Consider the following 15885-nt stretch of genomic DNA (forward strand, 5'->3'; position numbering starts at 1 on the left):
TTAGAGAATCCTACATAATAGAGCTAGCTTTAGTTCAGATAAGAAAGCAGTCTACACAACAGCAACAGAACAAAACTTAAACATATTAACATGGAAAGAAAACACATATGCTGCACATTCTAGGAAGATCTCTGTCTTCTAATTAATTTTTGACTTATGACTTACATCTGTGCAAGAAAGCCCAGAATCAGGCCTCATACGTTCAACCTCAGCAGATTTTCAGATTGTCCTTTAGTGATGATTAAATGCCAGATTTAGGTTATAGTCAATACTGGGTAGTAAAAGGCCAGCAGTGGCATTTGACATTTTGTGAGGCGGTGCTCCTCAGTCACTTATTTGAAGGTATTGGTTATTAAACACCACAGATGTAAGTGATCTATATTTTGCTCTCCTGTACTATCCAGCCACCAACCATGCTCTAGGCTCAGCATGGCATGCTAAAACCTTTTAACCTTCCTTGCTGCAAACACTGCTACCCTTCCTTAGCGTGACCCAGCAGCTAACACCACACACCCTTGACTGAGCTAGCCCACCCAGGCTTCTCCACAACCTTGCAGGTGTACAAATGACAAACCATGATAGATGTACCTACTGCTGCTATGAAACTACTGCTGTAGTCAAGAGTCACTCAGGAGCGACACAGCAACCAATTCAGTCTCAATTCTTCATCACAATAATCAGGGCTGAGCCAAAACCCCACTGAGGACAACACCTCACTTCTTCAAACTTAAGCACTTACTTAAAAGCCTGACACATTTTAAACACAACAGATCCTAAAAAAAGTTCTTCAGGTGTTTTATTTCATAGAGAACTTGTGGTTATTAGGTTGGCATTGCTGAATAAGGAGCCTTGAGGCTTCTGCACACAACAAATTTTGGACTGCTCTCAGCAAGATAAACAATGGGTCTTTGTCACCCCAAAAAAAGGTTACTGTCCAAACAGCAATCTGATAGCTTTAAAGAATAACTGCACTTCATCCCTAACATTCCCTGTATCCAAGACAGGTCTCTAACAAGTGAACTCTGGGAAAACAAGCAAACAGAAAAGAGATTCCCCAGATGCTCAACTCTGCCTCTTTTTGAGGTCTCTCTACCCACCACAAAAATAGAAATACTAAAACTACACCTCTGCTCCAGATATCTTCAGTTCTAACTCCCTTTTTTCAGCACAGCAAGTCTATTTTCCTGTTCAGAAACACAGAAGTGAAGGCACAGAATCACATTTTACTCTTACAGATGTGCTGTTAGGCTCCTTCTCTCTAAATTAAAACACGTGAGGAGCTTCAGTTATGACATTTGTAGGTAGAATACAACTGTATCACCTACTCTAGGGAAATAAACACTACTCAATTTCAGGCCCATGATCTCTGGACCAAAGGTAGATAAGCTGCATACCAAAACAGAAATTCAGAGGCAAAACTGGGTGACAGTTCTTCATCAATTCTTTACGTGGCTTTAGCTACTTCAGTTTCTTTTTTTTTTTATTTATTTTATTTAAAATAACAGAATTAAGAGGGCAAAGAAAAAAGTGACCAAATCACTTGGTCATCATCACAATTATCAGATGAAAGACCACTTTCATCAGTAGTTAAGCAGTTTAATTCTTTAAAGGAAGAAAATACGCTCTTGTTCCTCATATGCCTTCATACACAACACGAGCCTAAAACCTCAATAATGCGCCTAAAAATACAAAGATTTAACATACAGTAAGAAACGAATGAAGTTTTCACATGCAAAAACCTGCATTAGCCTCACAGATCTGTATGTTTTCCCCTCAGTGATGTTTGAAGAAGAAAGATGCATTTAACACAACGGTGAGCAACAGCTAACTTTGTCTATTTGCTCAGCTAATAAATGAAATTTAAATTGTATTTCAACATATAAAATTGTACTTCAAGTGAAGAAGTGACCTTAGGAAAATTAAAAAAAAAAAGGCAAGTGGGTTTTCTTTCCAAAGGCAATATAGATCATATGTGTCCACTAAGATTAACTGCAATATGTACAAGTCAAACAATGATTTCTGTTACAGTATATCCCATATGCGTAACAGGAAACATCCCTGTATGTCACACAGCAAAATTATTCAGGTGACTGCAAACACCAGGGGCTAGTCTCTCACCTGATGTAAACGGCACAGAGCTTTGATGTTAAAGGACCCATGCAAATTTACACCAGCTGTGCTTGTGGCCCTAGCTGTGCAAACCACATATGCGTATAGTTTTATGGACTGAGCCTGAATAATGTTTTGTAAAGCCCTGCACGCATAAGACTTCTTTAAATAGCTCTAGGAGCTGTTCTGCTAAAAGTCAAGGGTGCAAATCTTTTGCTATCACTATACCCATTTTGACCAGCTTTGAAGAAATAAAAATATGTTCTACCAAGTTTCAGTAGCATCACACAGTATTACATTCCTCAGCAGATAACAATTTAAACCCTTTACAAAAACATCTCATTCCAGTCAAAATTATTTCAGTACTACAGATGTTTAAATACAATGCTGATCATACTTATTTTAGTAGTAGTACAGATTAACTCCTTCAAAATGTTTGATTATAGGAATGCTGTAATTGATGCTTCAGAAAAACTGACTCAGAGATTTGTGTTTTGCTTTCTATTGCTGCTTTTGAAGAGATTATCAGTGCTTTAGTTAAGAAAACCTCAAAGTTTTGTTTCAGGTAGAAGTAGAACTCTCCAGAGCAACTGAACAACATCACTTCAAACTCCTAATACATAGCCTTGACTATGTTTTCTTTAAACAAAACAAAGCAAAAAAAAGAAATTAACTAACCAGCTTTGGCAATGTCACCACCATGAGAAGACCCATCTATTGTGTCATGTTGCTGTCATTAACATAGGAAAAGCAAAGTTGCACTCCTCATGATACTGCCTACTTTCACATCAGAAAAAAGTACCACCTCCACAGCTTCCCCAAACAGAGGTTTTAAAGTGAATGTGCTTGCTAAGACTCCAAACCATGAAGCACTACCAGGTTCAAACTTCTACAGAAGTGCAGTTACTCTTGTACGTTTTATAGCACAGAACGACTTGAAGTATGTTACAATTATTTCCACTACATTTTCTTCAAAACATAAAGCAGACATTCACAATCATCTCACAGCTGCCATTCAGTAAAAAAAACAAAACAAAACAAAAACAACCAACTGGCAACCAACCTTAATATCTGATAAGCAATTAAAAACATCTTACATGCTTTTTTTTTTTTTCCATTCCCACTGCCCCCCACTCCTTTCCCAGCAGCTTGATTTGTCTACCACACAATGATTTGGTAGCATTGGCACAATGAAACCAACCCTACCAACTGCTCCTTTCCTCTACCAGCAGAAGGATCTTAAGAAGTCAAAAATGAAAACTTCATGGCAATGAAAGTATCAGGTCTGAGTTAATCTCGATGGCTGTAAACAATTAATAAATCGTAAAAAGCACATTATGAACTTATGCAGCACCATGCTTTGTGAGCTGTCGAACACAGCACCAGACTGCACCTCTCAGAACCCAGCTGCAGCATTTCTAATGCACGTCTTCTCACCTCATTATGTATTTCTTCCACTTGCTTTACAACTGCAGTTTCCACTGATTTCAGAGATAAAGCCATTGAATTAGAATCAGTTTGTAAATTCTGGAGTGCCAGTTCACATTGTCCAAATATGTATTCCAGTGTTCCTCTTGAACACTAAACAGAGAATAAGAACAGATATTGAATTGTGTCAGAACACAGATGTTACTGAAGTAATACTGAACCATTTAGTGCTGAAATAAAGTGAAGGAGCAGAAGGGTTGCATTTCTGTAACTGTATTTTATGATCTTTTAAACTGAAGCTTAATGCCCACTGGTTTGTTTACATCGTTGTTAGAATAAACTGCACAAAAGACTGTTCAACCAAACATAACCAACCAGTGACCACAGATTGGAGAAAGAATAGGACTAATTTTCAATTTACCTTATAATTATGGCAGATAAAAATACGGTCACATTTTCCATCAGTTGCACGTGTGTAGTTGTACAGGCTCACAGTAAGAGTTAAACAGAATTTCATATTCAGTCTGAGAGTGCTGTCTGTTTAGAAGATGTAGGTAACATGAATAGAACAGATCTGCAATTATGCTGCTTTGGTTTTTACTTAATTTCTTTCAATAAACTAGAAGAAAATACTTAAAATTCCTTTCGAAAAAAATTCCACACTCTACAGAGGTTGAGACCACAATAGCTTACAAAAAACAGAGCACAATCACTTAATAGGGAAGTTCTTAATTGAAAATATGCATTTTCTTGCAAAATAAGAGACAGAAGCAGTAGGTCAGAATACTCTTAAAATAAGGTAATATTCACAACTATTGATTTTTAAACTGTACAGTGCACTACTGCTTTACGTCAAAGTCCATTTCAAGTAAGCAGAGCATAGTTTGGGAAATAAAGGCTTTCTTTTATTACACTTTTATCATATTTGTCCATGTCTGATGATACAGCTTTTCTGTTATTATACAAATAGGAAGAAAAAATGTATATGGATACATGTACCACTCTTGCTTCAATAGTGTCACCTTTTGGCTTGCTCAAAAAATAAAGTGGTAATTTTTTAATACACTTGAATTTCAATATCTTTTTACAATGCAGACTATTGTTTTATTTCTGTATGCATTCCCATTTAAATACCACAGAAAGAAAACTTTTGCTAGAACTACAGACAGGAGGAGAAATGGGGAAGTCCAGTAATCAAAGGCATCTTTACACTTGAGTGTACACCAATGAGGTGGGGTGCAGCACATTCCTAATTCACACCTTACATGAATGACTGTAAACTTAGGTAAATTACTGATACAGAAACCACCACACCTCAATCCAACTATAAACAAATAACGGTGGTTCAAGGAAACAGTCTGATCAAATGTAATCTAATGCAGTTCTGGATAATGCAAATGCAACACGATGCTGCATTTACAGTACTGGAGTATTAATTTGATAAATGACCAAGTAGAAAACCATACTTATACTCACATCTGCCACTCTGTGAGTTGAGCTGAACCGAGGCGAAAAGCCAGCCAGAACACAGTGCTGATGTGTCATGTTGAGATCATCTGGGGAAAGATTAGGAAACCTTGAGTACAGGGAAAAAAAAAAATATATATATATATATATATATATATACACGCAGAGAAACTAACTGATAAGCAGTCAGAATAAAAGACACTACACTAAGCATTTACAGATAGAAATGAAGAATTCAGTTAGTAATATCTTCATAGAGCTCTGCTGCTTAGTAGAGCACAGCTATTCACTGTTCTAGTGTTACAAACAACTCTGCTATAGTTGCTTTCTCCCAGTTTCTCTAGTTTAGAAGTGGTGTTTTTCCCACCTCTTATAGGTATGAAAAATGAAAGACCACTTGGAAACTGCAACTCTCTTCTCAAATCATTGAGCAATAAAACATTTCATGTGGGAAAAGAAAGGGAAAAATAGAAAAGAAAAAGGATGGACAAAAAGAGGGAACACAAGACAAAAGACTTTTTTTTTTTTTTTTTCCCCTGAGATTCACAGCTCAGAACCAAAAAATTGGGAATGCCAGAAAGTACAACCTGCTGTAAGACATCTCCCTGACATTTTATTGAGGCTTTTTGTAGCTGGCCAGGGGTTGCCATAGACTACAGTGGGCAATCTGGCCACAAAGCAGCCCCATCACCCTGCTCTGAAAACCACTGCAGACAGAATCTACTTGGTTTGACTTTCATTGAAATTATTCTAGCTACAGAAAGCTCAAATTCTGAGAAATTAGCGCATTTTAGAGGAAATGCATTGCGCTGAAGAATTTCAGTCCACATCTAGAAGCAACATTCAATGTTATGCTGAGCATCATTCATGAAGTGCTTTAAATTCAGTTTCAGTTTTAAAATTATGTGGCCCTCTAAACTCAACAAGATACTCAGGAGAATACATGAACAAATGCTGTAAATTAAGTCCTGAGTTACACTTACATAAGTTAGTACAGATTAATAAATCCATAAACAAGTTAACTTGGAGTCAGTACCACACTGCATCCCTCCTGCTCTGAAAACTGCATGCAGGCAGATTACTTATCATCAGTTCTCCCACATTTGTGGTTAGATAAGAGCCTGTATGGCATCTCTTCTGCCTTCAGACATTAGGTCCTTTATCTCGCTACAAATTCCAGTAGATTCTGGCATGGAGATCTCATTTCAATGTTTATCAAAACTCTTAGAATATACATGAATTCTATTATGTGAATGCTAACTTTAGATCAGTTTCTGTTCTAACAATATTCTTAAAGTTTTGGTTGTGTTAAAGTAACAAAACTCAGTAACAGATACCCAATGTTCAAGTGCCAGAACAATAAATTCAATTTTCTATCTGAATTGGAGTGCCCAGGAATCAAAGAAACCACCACTATTTACTGCAGAAGTGCATATGGCAAAATCTGTATTTCTTGTAAATGAATTTTTTTGTTCTTTTACTTCCAGCACCTTCTGCCCCACACTTCCCAATGAATCATCTGCTACCTTATGGCCAGATCCCATTATAGGGCTACTAACTGAGACAAATCTGGGTGAGATTTATTAAAAGAAATTAATCACAAGTGTGATTGTATACAGGTGGCCAAAGCCACTTTGGAAAAGTTATCTTTGGCTTTGGAAAGTTATCAACCCAAAACCTGTTCAAATAATTTAGAGGTCAGGTGCAAAAGGATTTTGACTTTTCAGATGTAATACCAAGAAGACACAAGACTGTTTAGTAGATTATCTGATTACTTGCAAATGCATACAACTCTACAACATACCAACTACAGAAACTTCAGATAATATAACTTGTATAAAACGTAGGCCCACAAAGGATTTTTTATTATAAAACCTTATTCCTCATATCTGCAGACAAAAAGGTTTAAGGTACATGCTGCTTTAATACACTGATCCATGCAAGACACGTGTAGTTGTAACTGGCACGGGAAAAAAAACACAAAGGAAAAGAAACTTCCTAGAGTTTGCACGGAAAAGTGCAGAAGGAGTTCAGACTTTTCCAAATAAAGCATCACAAGCATGAAGACATTATCCCTGTTCCTGTACAGCCTCTTTCAAAAGAGCAAACTAAAAAGAATATGCATGATGTATGTATGCACATATATGCATGAATATTTAAATTCTGCTACTTAATTGGCTGAGCATCAGTAGAATGATGAGTCAAATAACTAAAAAAAAATAATGACTGCATACTGTACATCAGTGTCTTAAGTAATAAAATGCAAAATAAAAAGAAATAAATTTGAAGCCGATCCTTACTGAAAGGAGCATGGAATAAAGGCTAAAAATGCAGCTCCTACAGCAGAAGAACTTCTCAGGAAGGCACAAACCACAGTTCATAAAATGCTCTGAAGAGCAACAGCAATTTACATTATCTTTATTAACTTCATAAAAAGTTCAGGAAGAATACTTGTATTTGGACATTCCTCTTAATTTCACCAAGCAGGTAAAATGTACGGTGGGGTTTAAAGCACAGGCCAAAGCCTGGATATTCCACTCCTGAATACCTACAAATACAGGTGAAATTAACTCATGCTATTCATTTCTGCAACTACATTACATAAGTGAATTTTTAATTGCCTTTTTTTGTTTGATTTACAATGCTATAGTCCAACTTCCAAACAAGATCATTTTCCCATTATTTACCATACTTATCAATTCAATTTCTATGCAACTACACACATAACAGCACTCAGGTTGGCTGATGACTTGCAAATCCATACTAAAAAACAAAGATGACTGCCAGGAAGAAGTTACACATGTACCATTTTATCAAACTCTTCAAACTGTAGGAACGCTAATTAAATGATTTTAATACACCTATGACTACTTAGGCTCACAAATCAGGTGGTACTCTTGGACATAAGGGGCTGGTTACAGCGACTGACAAGAGTTGATAGAAACCAGCTCTTCTTTCACCCATCTCCTAGTAATGCTTCAACAACAGAAAACCAAGTCAAGCTAATTTTACTGTATATCAGCAGAAAGTACCAGGAAGGCTATGTCTCCTCCCCCAAAAAATTACAGGTCAATCCAGTCTGTCTTGCAGCACTCGTCTTTCATATCAGAAAGTTAGAAGGATGATCTGGCCCTAATTAAGAAATATTTTTAGTTTTTAAACAAGAAAGCGTGCACAAACAAAACACCAAATGAATTGAGAGGCTGAACTAAATAAAGATGTCTGGAATTTGCCAAACTTCATGATCAAAGTTCAGTAACAACAAGTTTCTGGGGTTCTAAGTCTTAATAATCAAGGAATATAGCATTTGGATTAAATGTGGAGTCGAGAAAAAACCATGGGGTTAAAAAAAACTCCAACACATTCAAGATGCTAGGGAGCAAAAAGGGTTCAAGTTAGTTTGTGGAACTAGAAGCAGATTAAATACCTAGAAATGGTTTAATGAGCTATTATATACACGTGGAAGTGTTTCCATTAAATACTTATCTCTAACCACAAGCCAACCTCTGCAATGTGTGCACCCAACTTCTAGATGGTTATGAAAATAATTTTTTGATGCTCCTTCGACTCTAATCTGCTAGTGGGTGGGGAGGGATATAAGATTCCAAATTCATCTTCATGCTGTTTTAAAACCCTAACCTTCAACCAAGAGCTTGATCTATGAGAAACAGCTGCTGAAAAGTAAATCTTCTCCCTTTGAAAAAGTCCAGAGTGTATTTTTGTTAAGTATGTTTTGAAGTCATGGTAGGAAAATTAGTGAAAATTGTAAATCTGCTTGCCAATCTGGTTGTGTCTAAGTCAAAGATTAGGGGAAAGATTCCAATTTAATACTAAGACCATGACAACCCTACTTAAGCATGCTCTAGGGCAGAGCAGATGGGGCCCTTTGCTCACCTCCACACGTTTTGGATTTATTGCATGCACCCAACACGTTTCATATTAGACACCCCTTGACTGTGTACTTGAGACAGCAGGGTTCAGTATGCACTTCCTCTGCAGACCAATATATTATTCTAAATTGGGCTAAAGTGTTTCCGTTTTGTGAGTGATATAAAGTTCAGATTTGGGGTTTTTTAGGCAGTAGACTTGCAGACCTTCAGCAAATATTTTCGTATCAAGAAAGGCTAACCTCAAAAAAAGCCTGTGTTACTGAATAATTATGCATTTTGTTTCATTAAGTAAAATACATTAATACTATTGCAGTATCTTCAAATGCATGGATTTGATCACCTCATGGTTAGTACCAACATGTATTATGGCTTATTATTTAAATGGAAGAGGAATGCTGAGAACGAAGGTGTAAATTTTAAGACTGCATTTTATTTAAATCCCTCCCAGAATAGAGGAGGTATTGAAGAGGGGAACAGGCTAAAGTCTTAAATGTCTACCAGAAATGCAAAAACAAATTTAAATATCCTTTGTAGTACTATGAAATACCCATAGATTAGGATTCACTAATTTCTATATTTGCACTCTTCTCAAAGAAACATTACGTTACCATGTTTCCATACACTAGATTAACACAAAATTAGGAAACAGTTGAATTATTATGGGTACAGGAATTATTAGAACCTGACTTGAATTACAAGCAGCATACTGAATTTGACACATCAGTATTTTACAATTCTTACATAAAGAAGCAAGCATTACACCATTTCAGAAATTGAAATAACAGACTGCAGTGCTTGCAAGTTAGTCACTCCAGTTGGATGAATCAAAGCTCATAAGAAAGAGCACAGTCTTACCGGTTGGTCTCTTCTACATCAACAGATGCTACCAGCTGATACCCTGAGGTGCAACACTCATCATAATACTACATTTTCTACATACTTTGCATGCTGCTTCCACTGCTTTTAATAAAATGCCAGCAAGATGATTACACTTACTGAAATGATGTTTTGGAAGACACAATGCTTAAAGGGACTAGATAAATTAAGCTAGACTTGTGTTATCTACTGTCAAGCTACCTCTTAGAAAAAAATCATATTTTATCCTTTAGACATATTCTCAAGATGTCTCCCCTGAGAAGTCAGTTAGCAAAACTGGTATGGTAAAAAAAAACTAAAACTTTATACACCCACCAATATTGTCCGTCTCTCACTTCAAGCAACAGAACATAATAAAGTCAGTTACAATGTACACTGAAACTAAATAAAAGTTTGAGAATACTGGTAGATGACTGCCAATTAGAAACACTCAAATACATCTACCTATATGTATCATTTAAGTAATTGAGAAAGAATGCGAAGGCAGATTATTTAATACCTGGTCTACAAAGCTAACTGTAGTTCTCTGTGAAGCATTAATAAGAAAGTGATTTACACATTATCTTCTGAAGAATGTTTAACACAACCTTTGTTTCCATCTAAACACGATAATCATGTTTTCTGTTACATAAACTAATTTTCTGAGCCAACTTTCATGCAGCATTCCCAAGACTGTAGTTACAGTACATGCATTCCGTTGAGAATGAGAAATATCCTTATGGTCTGGTAACTCAGTCAACTATAATTTACAATACAGTGCAATAAAAATAGTGGTCATAGCCCTTGCTTTATTACTTTCCTTCTGAATCTGCTGTCCAGCAAAGCTGATTAAGCGCAAACTTTCCAGTCAGTTAAGACGAGATGAAAGGTTTACTCGATGCCTGAACCAGAACTGAACAAACAGATTAATAACTGTCTTTCTAGTAATGTTTAGCTGCATCTAAACTTCACTTTCATATAAGAAATGTCTGTCTTCTTCCATGCTACTGCCCCATATCTTTCCAAATATAAAAGGGGAGGTACACCTGCACATCTACACCACTGTATCAAAGAAGCTCACATCATAACACTTTTCCTGTTCGTGTATGAATGCACTTACGAACACAGGCATCCCAGTTTTTACAGATTCTTCATTGATGATGATGCACATGATTTGATGAGGAAACTATAAAAAACAGTACTGTTTAAGATGACAAAAAGCATATTGCATATATTAAACTTTGTTCATAGTTGTTGAGAGGCCACAAGGTAAAATGAAGAGAACTGCTGAGCCCAATAAGTTGGCTATGTGATACACCATCTTAAGGGAGTTCCGTATTATCTACCTCCCAAGACACAAAAAGCTTTCTCCTTCTTCTAAGGTGCCTGTTAAGTGGGTTGGTTTTGCAGGCAAACACAACCATGTCAGAGTTGGTTCATATTTTTGATTCTGTGATTTATGATTCAATTTGTTCAAACAAAAACACAAGAAAAACACAAGCCAAAAGAGAAAATAATAGTTTTGTGCCAACAAGTCTTAACCAAACGCCTCGTCTTCGGTTAAGAAAAGCTGTGTTTGAGCTCAGCTTCAAGAAAATGAGCTCAGTTTAATTGTATTTTTTTTTCCAATCCTCTGAACATGAGACATTGAGTCTCACTCTTAAAGTATGTCAGCTTTGTTCATTATGATCTTAGTTTAATCCCACTACTGGGAAATGGATATGTTCAAATATACACATTGAAAAGTGCAGCTGAACAAAGGGAATGTCATGTCTTCATGTCTAAATGTGACCAATAAAACATCCACAGACAAGTACAATGGATACACGAGGAATCATGGAACCAAACTATAACTGCTGCAGTCATTGTTTGTGTAGTATGTAGCCAAAATCATAACCCAAACCTCACGAACAGGAATTTTTTTTGTGTTAAACAAGGCAGACAAATTCTTAAGAGTTACTTAGTAAAACTGCATTAAGAACAACAAAAACTGGCATCTACAAATATAAGAATTGAACAGGGATAGTTCAAGTTGTCACAAAATCTGAAGAAATCCTACTTATGTTTTACAGTCTGACTTGAACTATCAACTCCAACTATACAACAGACAGGAAAAAAGCACTCAATTTTTTGTTTTTGTTTTTCACTGAAGCAAAAGAGACACTGAAGAGAAAGTTCCTCAAAATCGACTGGAATTGGTCAGAATAGGAGGAATTTGCCTTATATTCAAGGCAGATCTTCTGCTAAATTAGTAGACTACTAACTGAAAGAAAGGAGTGAAAGTTTATCAGCTTCTGCATTTTCAACAGAACATTCAACTTCCCAGCCCTTGAAAATTACCAAGCATCAAGTAGAAGTCGCCTTGGTAAAGTGGTATTGCTAATCCAGGTGTCTCTATGTCCCATGCTACCTTCAAGCCTACGTGCCAAACAGCTGGGTCTCTTCCCTTCAGGTTCCAATCAGTAGTTTCTTCAGCTGATGAATCTTTAAAGAGAGATGAGGGGAAAAAATGAACATAAAGATAATAAGACAAGATGACAACCATAAAATACAATACCTGGTCTAACAATAGACACTTAATGATAACCCACATGGGTACAGACTGAACAGGCTTAAATTTTCCACAATCTCCATCTGGTGTAAGCAACTTATCCAAGGTTAAAAAAAAAAAAAAAAAGCAATGTGTACAAAAATATTGTAAGAGATTAAGAATTTCTTGCAAGTAATTTTACTACGATGAAAAATTCATGTTAACTACAAAGTAAAGGCAAACCAAAGTCCATAACGGACTCAAGTTTTTCTGACATTGTCAATTCACATGAGAGTTTTACAAATACCAGCTTTTCTCATTGATTACTAGAAATACAATCAAAGAAAAAGATGAAAGAGGTGCATCACTGATGTAAGAACAGCTAACTTCTAAAAATTATTTCAAGTCAAATTGAAGGTTTGTTAATATATTTGTAATTTCACTAAATAACACACTGAAGCAAAGTGAAATAATGTGCACATATAATGCTGTAATGCAATAGGAAGTGCAGCAATGACAGCATGGCAGCAAGGTCCAAGGCTACAGCAAGTGAAGATCTGCTCAAATGCAACAGCCAAGGACACAGAAACAAAGGAAAGAAGCTGATTACCTTTGGAAGGCCTCAAGTACACAGGAATCTCCTGCAAGATCTGTTATCTCCACTGCCAACACTTAAATGAGGTTTGGGAAGAGGTGGATCCTGGCTCCACCCCTTCCAATCAGCTCCATTGCATGTACCTGAGCTCCCCTCGGTTGGCCCTGCTTTCTCACCAGGTGCTCAATTACTGCTTCAAGCCTGACTTAGCACCTCCACTACATGCACAAAACACTGTATCTAGACCAACCAGGTTCAGGAAATAATCTAGGAATCTTATCTATCATACTTTTTTCAAATTTATTAGTCAAACATGACAGATAATGTGGAAGAGCCATGAAATTTCAATGCATTAGTCACAACACTTTTCTTACCATTGAGTAACACGAACATGTGGAGCTTGGGGAAAAAATAATCCACTACATAAAAATAGTATTTGGAGCTTAATCCCTCAGAACTATTTTCAGAAGCTTACTTCACCACAGTATAAATTGAAAGATACAGCCAGCATTCATAACAAGGTATTTGGGAGCCATGGTGTAACACTTTTATGGCTAATGTAACAGAGCATTTTGACGGAGGACAAAGTTTTAATAAGCAGCTGGCACAGAATGGCAGTCAACTGTTAGAAGTCATCAACAATGCAGAATGCATAATTATTGCTTGTTAGTTAGCAACAGTTCATGTGTCTCTTTCACTGCCCATTGCAAATCCACTTTTGTGTAAGATTTTCTACAACTTAAGTATTCATTTAATTCTAGAAAAATACCATAACACAGATTTATAATCTTACTATATCACGTGCAGATAAGTGACCTTGAACTCTCACTTCCAAAACATTCAAGTCATTCATCTCACATTGTTACTGCAATGTTTGTTTAGCTGGAGATAACCTTTAATAATTAATAAATTCTCCTGTGTCAATTCAGTATTGCTTAGAAGCAGGAAGCACAGAGCCAAAACATCTCAAAAAGCTGATCTTCAGACCTCAGCTGAAACTCCTACTGTAAAACCCATTCCCCATATCTCCTCTTGACTGCTGCTGCTCTCCTCTGGCTGCAGCTCTGGCTCAGGAGCAGCTCTAGGCCTTTCTACCAGGGAACACACAAATGAGAAAACAAGAGTGAGCAAACACTCAGAAAAATCAATACTAAAGTCTTCGAGGGGCTTTCATATTTTCTGACCCATTCAGATAAATCGTAACAATTTAAAAAAAAAATGTTTTCTGAAAACTGCAAATAAGATGGCTTTCAAGGCATTTTTAATGCAATACATCATGGATATTATAAAAAGAGGTAACCTTTCTGGGTTAACTCTCTGTTATGCTGCTTTCCCATTCACTTTGGCAGCGGCACTGTTCACAATATGGCACCAATAAAATATAGAACTACAATCAGAGACAGCAATTTCAATGAAAGTTTCCTGGGGTCTCCTCATAAATCCAGCACCTTTGGAATGTGCTCGTTAAAATGACTTATTTTTTGCAGTTTGATAAATTTTTTATTGCTTAAGTACAGAGTTCAAATGTAGCTCACAGGCTCCTTTTCTCTGTATTCTCAATTACTGCACCTTATAATTACCAGCAGCAATTGAAACTGATTGCTCCTACCATGTTATTTTGGTAACAAATGGAAGCAAGCTGCTACTAGCTTTCAAATGCAAACTATTCGAGAAGTGAAAAAAAAAAAACCCATCTTAACACTTGTAGTACATCTCCAGGTATCACTGACAAACTTTTACATAACATGAAATTTTTATAAAATTCTGTGTCATCCCTCAGGCATGACTGAATGCTGTATATAAGTTAACAGTTCATATTTAAGTGAAAACATTTGAATGCATCTAAACCTTAGGTACATGAGAATAAATCATGTGGACCTTACATCCACATAGCACATTAGAACATCCATTTATTCTGGAGTAAACTGTACAGAAATGGTCCAACACAGCAGCAATTAATGGAAATAACATAAAAATATCTGCAGATCTGAACTCTGTTAACGGTTATAGAATTTGGCCTGCAAGAAACCTTTATACTTGTAACCCAAAATGGTGCAACTGGGTAACAAGGTTGCTACAACATAATAGCTCAAACCTGTCACTAAGGATAGAACCATGAAAGGGAATGTAGCTGAAAAAAATTGGCCACATCACTAGGCTTTAGGCAGACAGCTCCAATTTTGGAGATGCTGCAGCTCTAAGACCTGATCTTGTCAGTTTTGGTCCTGGCTAGGTCCAGAGCAAAAAGAAATTTGTGTTTTCCTGGATCTTGTTTGGTTATGGTTCGTCAGCAGAAGAAAGTAAAAGTAGCCCTGAAAGTTTCTTTGCTATTTAGTACCAAAATCTTTAAGAGGTCTTTGGCAGTCTGAAACCTAAATGTTCTCTCTCAGACCATATTCTAAATATAACTTTAAATCAAACAGTATTTCTGAGAGGATGGAATCACTGCCAACATATTACTAAAAACAAGGAGTGTAAACATCCAGTATAGTCATTAAATCCAACTGACCATTATTAAATAAATATAGAAAAAATAACCATCCTTTACAGATTTTTTTTCCTCCTGAATCTAGAAGTATTTGGGCATGTTTTCAAGGTTTAATGAAATACACATCAGAATTATTAGTCTTCCACAGCAGTTTTCACATGCATGTACAAGCTAAGTAAAAAAAGCAGACCATACTCTGTTTCTCAGTAGCTGGCAGGAAAAAATGAGTTTCTACCCAGAGATATTTCATCTGTCTTACTACTGAAATGCCACGACATAAGAGGTTAGTTAGGCACTAGTAATCTATATATCTATATCCTAACATTAGCCTTCTCTTGCAACTGACATTCACAAGAAAACAAGAATTGGAATATTTATTGACATTGCTCTTATTGGTTTTCATCTGGAACGTTGTGTCTAAATATACCAGGGTAATATTTATTTCTCTATGCATCATTTCTATTCTTTCAACAAGCAATGTCTACTATACTGCTGACATTAGAAGCCATTTAATATCGTTGTT

At 36.4% G+C, this 15885-nt stretch overlaps 1 protein-coding gene across 5 annotated transcripts in view; it reads right to left on the reverse strand.

Moving 5' to 3' along the window:
* FTO (FTO alpha-ketoglutarate dependent dioxygenase) overlaps positions 1-15885 on the reverse strand; it is a 227643-nt gene that overhangs the window by 165225 nt on the left and 46533 nt on the right. For all 5 annotated transcript variants that reach the window (XM_019619754.2, XM_085234651.1, XM_085234650.1 and 2 more), the window contains exons 4-6: positions 12090-12233; positions 5014-5093; positions 3547-3690 (exon numbers count right to left, since the gene is read on the reverse strand). In XM_019619754.2, coding sequence (XP_019475299.2) covers positions 3547-3690; positions 5014-5093; positions 12090-12233 — 368 coding nt within the window. The remainder of the gene's footprint in view (positions 1-3546; positions 3691-5013; positions 5094-12089; positions 12234-15885) is intronic.

This window comes from Meleagris gallopavo, chromosome 13, assembly GCF_905368555.1.
Source record: "Meleagris gallopavo chromosome 13, MGAL_WU_HG_1.1, whole genome shotgun sequence".
In the NCBI taxonomy this organism is placed as follows: Eukaryota; Metazoa; Chordata; class Aves; order Galliformes; family Phasianidae; genus Meleagris; species Meleagris gallopavo.